The sequence below is a fragment of the Eulemur rufifrons genome, chromosome 1, assembly GCF_041146395.1.
Source record: "Eulemur rufifrons isolate Redbay chromosome 1, OSU_ERuf_1, whole genome shotgun sequence".
Classification (NCBI taxonomy): Eukaryota; Metazoa; Chordata; class Mammalia; order Primates; family Lemuridae; genus Eulemur; species Eulemur rufifrons.
In genome coordinates this window covers 56,519,536-56,530,019 of record NC_090983.1, presented here as the reverse complement: position 1 = coordinate 56,530,019, position 10,484 = coordinate 56,519,536, and the positions used below count along the sequence as shown (strand labels likewise).

Here is a 10,484-nt window from a genome sequence, read left to right as displayed (position 1 = left end):
AACTTTCTGTTGTACTGATGCATTCTCTTTTGAGTTTCTTTCCCAGGAATGGCAGAACCTCCTACAAAGCTTCACACCACCTGCTTGTCCGGAGAATACAAGATAAACAATACGCCTCCACACACTGTGCCTGAAGACCCACTGAGCCTGCTTGCAAGGCTGAAAGAACGACCAATATTAACCCCTTGCTCATTGTAATACTAAAATCTCCGCCCTGGGAGAGACTTAGTTGCCATTTTTTGATCATGGGGCGTAAGTACTAACATGATTTCCCACTGTGCTTGCGTGCCCTGCACTCCACCCCAAACACACAGTGATGCTCATACCCCTCATGCATTGTTTGTGTCGCCTGCAGAAAACTCCCCTGACCCTGTTGGTCAGGGAGGAGGATTTGAGGCAGTTTATACCTCCTCCTCTCTGTTGAGGGTCCACGGAAATAAATCCTCTCCTCCTGACAATTCTCTCTCAGTAATTGATGGGGAAGGGGGACATTGAACCCCCCCTTGTGGGTTCGGTAACATCAGTCACTTTGTTTTATGGTCCAGATTGATTCTTTCGCTTCTTATCTCCCAAATCTCCACTCAGAAACTATCCATCTTCACTCGCCTTTACTTCTTTGGCCATTCCTGTGCCCTACTTTATCATAACATTGTTTCTCTTTTTTAAGGACAACTGTGTCACTTACCTCAGCTCTCATACGGGAGGTGATGTCAGAGAAACCCAAAGAAGAGAGCTTAAATGAGAGAATAGGCAGTGGTGTCAAAGCCTGGAAAGAAGTCAGATTTCCTAGAGTAGGAGCAGAAATCAAGTTGTAGTGGAGTGAATGGAAGTTTAGGAAAAAGAAAGAGTAAATGTGAACAATTCTTGAGAAACATGGCTACGAAAAAAGTGAGAATGATTTGATGCTTTAGTAAGGTTCGAGGAAGCTTTATTTATTTATTTATAAGATAGGAAGAGATAAGAAAATATCTAAATTCTGACAGGATGGAGCTAATACACAGGGAGGGGTTTAAAACACAAGAAAGAGGATACTGGATGAAGTTAGGATCCTGAGAAGGCAGGATCCAGTGCTTAAGTAAAAGGATTGCCCTTAGCCTGTGGGATGGACACCTTTTTTCATTATTAAAGGAAGAAAAAAGGGAGTGAATGGATGCTGATAGAGCAGAGAAGGTCTGAGGCTGCTACTGCCTTTGAAAAGTTGTATTCAAAGTTATCTGTTATGAGAATTAAATGAATTAATCATATGAAGTTCTTTGTACATAAAGTACTTTGTCAAACAGATGCCCCATAAATGTTACTTTGAAGTCATAGTAGTGTTATCTGTTGACAGGGAGGTGGTGGAGTAAAGGATTTGAGCCAAATGGATACTTGAACTTAGCCAGATCTACAAAGGACAATTGGTCCATCAGAGGTTGAAGGTAATGTTTTCTATTTTTAAAATTAAGTTAATTTTTAATTTTGAAATAATTGTAGATTCATATGTAATCATAAAAAATAACAGAGATCCTGTGTATCTTATTTAAATGAAATCATAGGTAGTGGTGGCCAGACTCGGTGGCTCATGCCTGTAATCCTAACATTCTGGGAAGCTGAGGTGGGAGGATCCCTTGAGATCAGGAGTTTTAGAACAGCCTGAGCAAGAGTGAGACCCCGTCTCTACTAACAACAACAAAAAAAAAAAATAGAAAAAATTATTAGCCGGGCATGCATGAGCCCAGGAGTTTGAGGTTGCTGTGAGCAGCTAGGCTGACGCCATGGCACTCTAGCCTGGCCTACAGAACAACATTCTGTCTCAACAAAAAAAAAAAAAAAAAAGAAAAAGAAAAAAAGAAAGCATAGGTAGTGGTGTCAAAGGCTGGAAAGAGGTCAGGTTTCATAGAATAGGAGCAGAAATCAAGTTGTAGTGGCAATTTATATAAATTTTCTTTAATTCTTTCAACCATGTTTTAGTTTTCTGTGTACAAGTCTTGCATTTCTTTTGTTAAATTTATTCCTAGGCATTTTATTCTTTTCGGTGTTATTCTATTTATTCTATTTGGTGTTTTGGTTTGTAAATGGAATTGTTTTCTAAATTTTATTTTCAGATTGTTCATTGCTAGCATCTATAAATACAGTTGATATTTGTTATTGATCTTGTATCCTGAAATTTTTTAGTTCTAATAGTTTTGTGTATATATGGTTTATTTATTTATTTGTTTATTTATTTTGAGACAGAGTCTCACTCTATTGCCTGGGCTAGAGTGAGTGCCGTGGCGTCAGCCTAGCTCACAGCAACCTCAAACTCCTGGGCTCAAGCGATCCTCCCTCCTTGGCCTCCCAGAGTGCTAGGATTACAGGCGTGAGCCACTGAGCCTGGCCTATACCTTGCTTTTTTTTTTTTAACTTGACAAAAATGAGTTAACAGTCTCTACAAAAAATAGAAAAATCAGCCTCGGAATTTTGGCATGCACCTGTAGTCCCAGCTACTCGGGAGGAGGCTGAGGCAGGAGGATCACTTGAGCCCAGGAGTTTGAGGTTGCAGTGAGCTATGATGAGACCACTGCACTCTAGCCCAGGTGACAGAGTAAGACTCTGTCTCAAAAAAAAAAAAAAAAAATGTTTTCTCACTTTAAGATCAGAAGTAATAATAATTGTAATAACAGTAATAATATATTTATAGATCATGCTGCAATTTATAATATGCTTCCTTCAGTTTATAAGCTCCATGTCAGGAGCGTTGTTTTCTATGTGAATTTGGTGCCCCCTGGAGTTGTGCCACACCAGGCCATGCCATGGACCTTGTCTGTATTGTTCACAGTGCTATCCTCAGCTCTAGCAGAGAGCAACTGGTAGAGGCCCAAGAAATATTTTTTGAGTTAATTTTTACGTGAATAAGGCAGCAGGTAAAAATCTTCTGGGCTTTAATAGAGATGCAAAGAAGGAAACTTTCCTAGAATTTTTTTTAAAAAGTGAGGGAAAGAAAGTGAGGACAACCTGTAATAGTATTAAACAATAATGAAGAAAGACCCAGGAGGGTTGTTAAGCATTTATATAACCTTGGAAAAGTTGCACAGACCAGTCTGTAAAGGAGCTAATATAGGTCAAACCCTTAATGCACTGTCGTGCTTTTTTCCCAAAAATATTTCTAAATCATGAGTTGAGAAATTTACTAAAAATGTCCTTGCTTCATTATTAAACAAATAAGAGACTGCAGTAAGTATAGCTGCAAAGTCTTAATGGACTCAGTTATTGATAAAGAAAGAAAGGAAGGAAGGAGGTAAGAAGGAAGGAAGACAGGCACAAGTAGGAACAATTAATTCTTTTTCTTCTAGGGTTCTTTCTTATGTTTTAAAGGCTGTGAAATGAAGGGTATCACTGCTGCTTGTAAAATGAGGATAGTAATAATTACCTCTCTGTGTTGATGAATCTTAAATGTGATCACCTGGCACAATACCTTGTACTTAGTAAGCACAGTGTTCCTTATTGTATGAAATTCAACAATTGCCATTAGAATAGGTGAACTTACTGTGCACATACAGAAGATCTGTTCTGTATTTGGAGGCCAGGCAGAAATTTAGAAGTTAATACTGTTGTGGGCATCTTGTATATGTATTTGCTGAGCAGCTACCTTCTCCTCTCCCTGCTGGTAATAGGAGTGGGATGGGCCACTAGCTGGGTTGGTTGAAGTACTTTCCCAGGGATTTCAGTGGAGCTGGCAGAGAAGAGACCCTTTTTCTTTGTTATAAAGTGGTGGGGGGTCTGGCCTGGAACTGGGTTTGGGATAGGCCCATGCACAGAAGCTGTTTTGGAGACAATGGTGGTCACTGGCAGCAAAGATGGAGATGCATTTAGGCGCATCTCTCCCTCCCCTCCATTGTTTATATAATCTAATATGGTCCCTTTTTGACTTAAGCTAGTTCAAATTAGGTTTTTGTTTCTTTTAACTGAAAGTGTACTGATACATACGAAAGCAGTTTTGGAGTGTTTACATTAATTTATAAGTTCTCTGTTAAGGGCCTTTTTTAATTTTGGAAGAAATCATGCTGTCATTTATAGCTTTTATCTTTTCTGTGTGGTTTATTTTATTATTTTTTTATTTTTTTTATTATTATTATTATTTTTTTTTTTAGACAGCGTCTCACTTTGTTGCCCAGGCTAGAGTGAGTGCCGTGGCGTCAGCCTAGCTCACAGCAACCTCAAACTCCTGGGCTCAAGCGATCCTCCTGCCTCAGCCTCCCGAGTAGCTGGGACTACAGGCATGCGCCACTATGCCCGGCTAATTTTTCTATATATATATTTTCAGTTGTCCATATAATTTCTTTCTATTTTTTTGGTAGAGACGGGGTCTTGCTCTTGCTCAGGCTGGTCTCGAACTCCTGACCTTGAGCGATCTACCCGCCTCGGCCTCCCAGAGTGCTAGGATTACAGGCGTGAGCCACCGCGCCCGGCCATGTGTGGTTTATTTTAATTTGAAAAGCCAACTTAGAAATATTGTAAGATTCTTCTTCACATTAATTAAGCTGGAATACATAAAAACACATAGTTTTTATATATTGTTTTGTAGCTTTCTGTAACAGCAGTATGTTGCATCGTTATTCAGTGTCTTTAGTAGAGTAATAATAGTAGCATGCTTAAATGTTGTGCTCTTCTTATGAGGCATAGCATTTAAGTGAAGTATAGCATTTTCAGCTAAATTTCAACCTGGCTTTTCTTCATGGAAATATGATCATTGTAGCAATTCTCCATGACATAGCACAGTAATTTGAGACAGAGGTAATTGAGAAGAGTTTTTATTTTGTTTTATTTTTTATTTATTTATTTATTTTATAAAAGCCCTGGGATTCAGTGAGTGCTGCTGCCGGGGGCTGTAACACTCAGGGGCTGGGCCTGCCACACACTCTCCCCCCCAGAGAGAGAGAGAGAGATGAGGAAGGATGGGACCCCCCAAGCCACCTTCCCGGCCAGGCCTTCAGGCCTTCCCCGCCATCCCAGAGCCGGTCACAGCTCACCACCTGCAGTGCAAATGCACAGAAGAGTTTTTATATTACACTAATACATTGAAAAAGAAGAATGTCAGACTTCCTGGATCAGAATGATAGGAACCTTAGAATACTGGGAGGAGCAATGATTTGAGAGCCTGTCATATTGATTTTGAAAGCTAAAGCAGTAAAATGTTTTCTTTTGTTTTGTTTTTTTTTTGACAGGGTCTTGCTCTGTTGCCCAGGCTAGAGTGGAGTAGTGTCAACCTAGCTCATTGCAACCTCAAACTCCTGGGCTCAAGCGATCTTCTTGGCTCAGCCTCTCAAGTAGCTGGAGCTATAGGCACATGCCATGATGCCCAGCTAATTTTTCTATTTTTTTAGTAGAGACAGGGGTTTCGCTCTTGTTCAGGGTGGTCTTGCAGCTAATTTTTCTATTTTTTTAGTAGAGACAGGGGTTTCGCTCTTGTTCAAGGTGGTCTCGAACTGATCCTCCTGCCTTGGCCTCCCGTAGTGCTAGGATTATAGGCATGAACCACCTTGCCCGGCCCCCTTTAACTTATTTATCATTTTTAAATTATTATTGTGAAATATTTAACTAATTAAGAAGGCCAGGACATGTAAAATAACATGTTTTAATTATGTTTAATTCATTTCTATTACTTGGTTTTGGTTGAAAACACTCTTGTTCTCCTTCTTTGGATTGCTCCTCCTACAGTTTTTAAATTCTTGGTTGTCTTTTGTTTAGTGTTACTGAGTTATTTGTACAACACATCCAGCTATGTGAAAGTTATTAACCTACAGATTTTCATTTCTGGATCATTGATAATGATCTCTTTCAAGATTCATGTTTTTCTACTTAGGGCACTATAAACTCTGGAGATTTTGATTTCTTAGGTCTGAAATTAGGTCTGGAAATCTGTTTTTGTTTTTGTAAGCAGACCTTCAGGTGATCCTTAGGATCGGGCAAGTTTGGGAAACATTGGTGTGGTAGAAAGAGCAAGGCTTTGAAATCAGGTGGACCTTGGTTGGTCTGAGTGCATTGGTGCTTACAAATAATTGATCACAACCAGTTAGAGATTCCTTTGTTCCTTCTCCACTCCCACTGCTTCACTTGACCAGCCTTTAAAAAAAATTAAAAAAAAAAAAAGAAATCAGATGGACCTGGGTTCTAGTCCCAGCTCACTTAATACATTGACTGCCACACTAGAAAAAAATTTTTTTTTCCTTGGGGGCCACAATGTTTTATTATAAAATAGAATAAAAACTTTGAAAACAAAATGATCCTTTCTAATTTAATGAAAAATTTGTTATTTTTTATTGTTTTCTGTGTGTGAGTTATATGCAACTTGGAAAAATAGTTCTGGTGGCTCCCACGGTGAAGAGACATGTGAGTTATATATGCTTCACGAGGCCCCAGGCTCAAAACTATCGTGAGTTAAATACAACTCACATGGCAGTTAATGTGTTAATTGCCTGCTATGTGTTTTGGTGTAAAAAAATCACCTCCTTAAGTTTTAGTTTCCTCTAATAGTACCTACTTCATAGGATTATTGAGGGGATTAGAAGAAATACTATATAAAGGGCTGGCATATACTAGGTATTCAAGAAGCACTATGTATTGTAATTATGTTCCATTTAACAACAATAATCAAATATTTGAGCATTTATGGGCAATGATGAAAAGACTCATTCTTTACCTTCAAGAAATTTACCATTGGTTGAGTTGGGATAAGATTTTTACAACTCAAGGCAGTTATAGCATCAAGTAAGTTCATAGCTCACTGTAGCCTTCAACTCCTGGGCTCAAGCAACACCCCCACCTCAGCTTCCAACCCACTGCAGCAGGTCATTTTTTTTCTTAAAGCAAGGACATTACATGGGCAGATATTGCTCTAATAGGGTTGTGGGGTGAGTGCGTGGGCTGAAGTACAGTGAGAATTAGGAACAATAAAGATCCAGAGGCAGAACATGATAAAACATCTTCGGAAAACAGGTCCATTGGTCTCTTTTTTTTTAGTATGGCAAACTTGGAGTGCCATCAAGAGATAAGGATGAGAATATAAGATAAATATAAGGTAAGGTTGGGAGACTTGTAATGTGGTGGGTTTTGAGTGAAGATTTAAGGAGTTTGGTTTCTGTTTCTACTAAAGATTTTGAACAGGAAAATGACAGTAAGGATGTACTGTAGTTTTCTAAAGAATGTGCTTTAGAAGATTATCTTGGTAATAATGTGAGGATATGAATTGATTCAGGGGAAAAATTATAACCCTGCTTCAATAGTAGGAGTAGACTTCACTAACAGTGGAAATCTACATCTCGAAATGCAGATGCCTAAAACACAGCTGAAAGATGCTGTCTGTAATTCCTGAAGTCCATGCAAATAAAAAAAAAAAACTGCCCTTATTAAAGATATTTCTTGAGGCGAATCCCTTATTTCAGTAGCTCTCAACTTTGAAAGTTGAGAGCCAAGAGGTTGAGGCCTTGGGGCTAAGGGACTAAGGAGGAGCCCAGCCCAGAGGGGCGGGGAGAGGCACCGCAGCCCGCAGGGGCGTGTGCAGGGGCGGGGACGTAGGCGGAGGTCCGCGGCAGCTCCGGAGTATCGCGAGAGTTGGGCGGGCCGAGCAATCGCAGCAGTCAATTCCCGCACGCTCCCGAGAGGAGCCGCCGGTCCTGGACTCTCCAAATTCTGAGCTCTCATCATGGCGGCGGCGGCCGCGGCGGCCGTCGGGGGCCAGCAGCCGTCCCAGCCGGAGCTGCCAGCGTCGGGGCTGGCCCTAGACAAGGCGGCAACCGCCGCTCACCTGAAGGCGGCTCTAAGCCGGCCAGACAACCGGGCAGGTGCTGAGGAGCTGCAGGCGCTGCTGGAGCGGGTGCTGAGCGCCGAGCGGCCGCTGGCCGCGGCTGCGGGCGGGGAGGAGGCGGCGGCGGCCGGCGGTGGGGGCGGTCCGGGGGCGGCCGAGGAGGAGGCCCTGGAGTGGTGTAAGTGCCTTCTGGCCGGCGGCGGCGGCTATGACGAGTTCTGCGCGGCGGTGCGGGCCTACGACCCCGCGGCGCTCTGCGGCCTGGTCTGGACAGCCAACTTCGTGGCCTACCGCTGCCGGACGTGCGGCATCTCCCCCTGCATGTCGCTGTGCGCCGAGTGCTTCCACCAGGGCGACCACACCGGACACGACTTCAACATGTTCCGTAGCCAGGCCGGGGGCGCCTGTGACTGTGGGGACAGCAATGTGATGCGGGAGAGTGGGTGAGTGAAGCCTTCCCCCCGGGCGAGACTACCCTGGGCGGGGGGCACTGCCGGCAGCCCAGGCTGGGGGACTGGAAGCCGACCCTGAGCTGTCAAGAGAAGAGTGTGGAGGAGGGTGCAGCCACATGGGGATGGAGGTGACTGAGCTGTCAGCTGTAGAAAGGGGGTGGGGAGGCGGGGAGAGCAGAGAGCGTGTTTAGGGAACGGGGCAGTGAATTTTCGGAGAAGCCAGGATGGGTAAGTGACAGCGAGAAGAGAGCTCGCGAAGAGAGCTCCTACTATGGAGTAGGAGGGAAGGGAGGAGGAAAGGATATTTGGGGAATCTGATGTCGAGCTGTCAGTTGTGTACTTGTTGGGAAAGGTTGCAAAGCTGCCTGGTTCTTTGGAAGAGACTTAGGTTGTGATTGGCAGGGAGCGGGGTGATATTGGGGACCGAATTGAGTCGCGGGATGATGAGAGGTGGGGAAGTAGTCTTGTAACTGCAGGGAAGGACGCATGGGGAAAAGGGCTTCTGAACTGTCAGTGTGTCTGTCAGTATGAGGGAAAGAGCTCTTGAGCTGATGGGGGGTTGAGGGAGGAGGGAAGGGGAGGGGCCTGTATGAAAAGTGACTGTTGTGCTGTCAGTGGAGTATTTGGTGTGCTGGAGTGACATCTAGAATTGGGCTACTGAGCAGTCAATTATAGAATACCTTCCATACAAGAAGAACAAACAAAACACTGAGCGAATTAGGCATCAAGTGTTAGGTCTTCTTCAGTTAAGGACACTTCGTTCACTGACTAATATGTGAACATCTGTCTAAAAGGAGTCAACAAGTGCATTCATAACAGGAGCATCCATTTTTGACAGGAGCGATGGATCAGATGTAGGGACTTATGAGAAAACACAATATTTTAGAGTTTGCAGTGAGTTATAGAGAGTTGGTACATGTCGGGTCTTGGCTTGGGACATGATGTCAGTATCAGGGACAGTCCTAAAAAAAAGGAAAACTTAGTGAAAGGGGGCGATTTTGGCTAGGCAGTAGTTGAAAGAACTCTAGCAAATCCAGTTATTCAACTTTTTCAATTTTCAGGCCCTATAATTAATGATAGAATATAATCTTTTTAGAAATTGCCACCTTTTTCTCTTTTGTAATAATTGTAGGTTACTGTTACAACAAAATGTTTGTACCTACTGTGTATAAGTAAGGCTCGTTGGATATTACAAATGAGTGAGACATTGACCTACCCCTTAATCCACTTACACTGGAGTAGAAAATGATAAATTCCTTAAATAGTAGTCTGGGAGTTAGAGGAGAGGAGGCTTTTGTGTAGAGGGAGTAAGAAAAAGGCTTCAGAAAGGAGGTATTTTGAGCTTGCTAATAACAACATAATAATCACAGCTAATATTTGAGCTCTTGAACTGTACCCCTAAAACTTTAAAAATACTTTTAAAGATTTAATATTTGAATAGGTAAGATATTTATATAGCTAAAAAGATAATAAAAATATAGACAGTTTGAAGTTTACCTCCCATCGGGTCTCCTATCTGCTTAGTTCCTTGCCTTTGTTAGTGGTTTCTCTTAGTGCAAAACAAGCAAAGTTGAATATGTTTCCTAGTTTTTCAGTCTCTTTTTATGCAAAGGGTAACTTTTGCTGTTCTACATTTTATATTTTTTAGTTATCTTAGGTGTCTTATCGGTCAGTAAGTGCCCTCATTTTTTTTTTTAAAACTACTGCATAGAGTTCTGTGTCATGAATTTGCCATTCTTGATTTAATCATCTCTTTTGATGGGTGTTTGGGTTTCAGGTATGAAATAAAAAACCTAGTGTATACCTGTCTTTTTCCACCTGTGCAAGAATATCAGTGGGATAAATTCTTAAAAGTGGAATATCTGAATTGTACTCCATAACGCTTAGTATTAATATACTAAGCAGTGTATGAGACTGCTTGTCTTCCAACAGCTTCATCAACAGTGTTATTAAAACGTTGGATTTTTATCCATCTGTTTGGTTAAAAATGGTCAGATTCTTACTGCTTTACATCATTTAACTCATTTATTCTTTAACAACTCTGAGATTGTTACTGTTGTTATTCCCATTGTGCAGAAGAGGAAAATAGGGGTAATGTAGTTAAAAGAAATTTGCTCAAGATCATGTAGTTAGTAAGCTAGGCATGCTGGCTCCCGGAGCCTGACTACTCAACTACCTCTCTCTCCTGCCTCTACTAAGTAGCATTCTTATTGGTTCTTCTGTTCAATACTATGTTTTGTCTTTTTTTGTTGTTTTTTTTTTTTTAATAT

At 41.8% G+C, this 10,484-nt stretch overlaps 1 protein-coding gene across 1 annotated transcript in view; it reads left to right on the top strand.

The window, feature by feature from the left end:
* The first annotated feature begins 7,631 nt into the window (after positions 1-7,631).
* The window catches only part of UBR3 (ubiquitin protein ligase E3 component n-recognin 3), a 182,101-nt gene continuing 179,248 nt past the window's right edge, over positions 7,632-10,484 (top strand). The window contains exon 1 of the mRNA XM_069494206.1: positions 7,632-8,205. Coding sequence (XP_069350307.1) covers positions 7,661-8,205 — 545 coding nt within the window. The 5' untranslated portion in view covers positions 7,632-7,660. The remainder of the gene's footprint in view (positions 8,206-10,484) is intronic.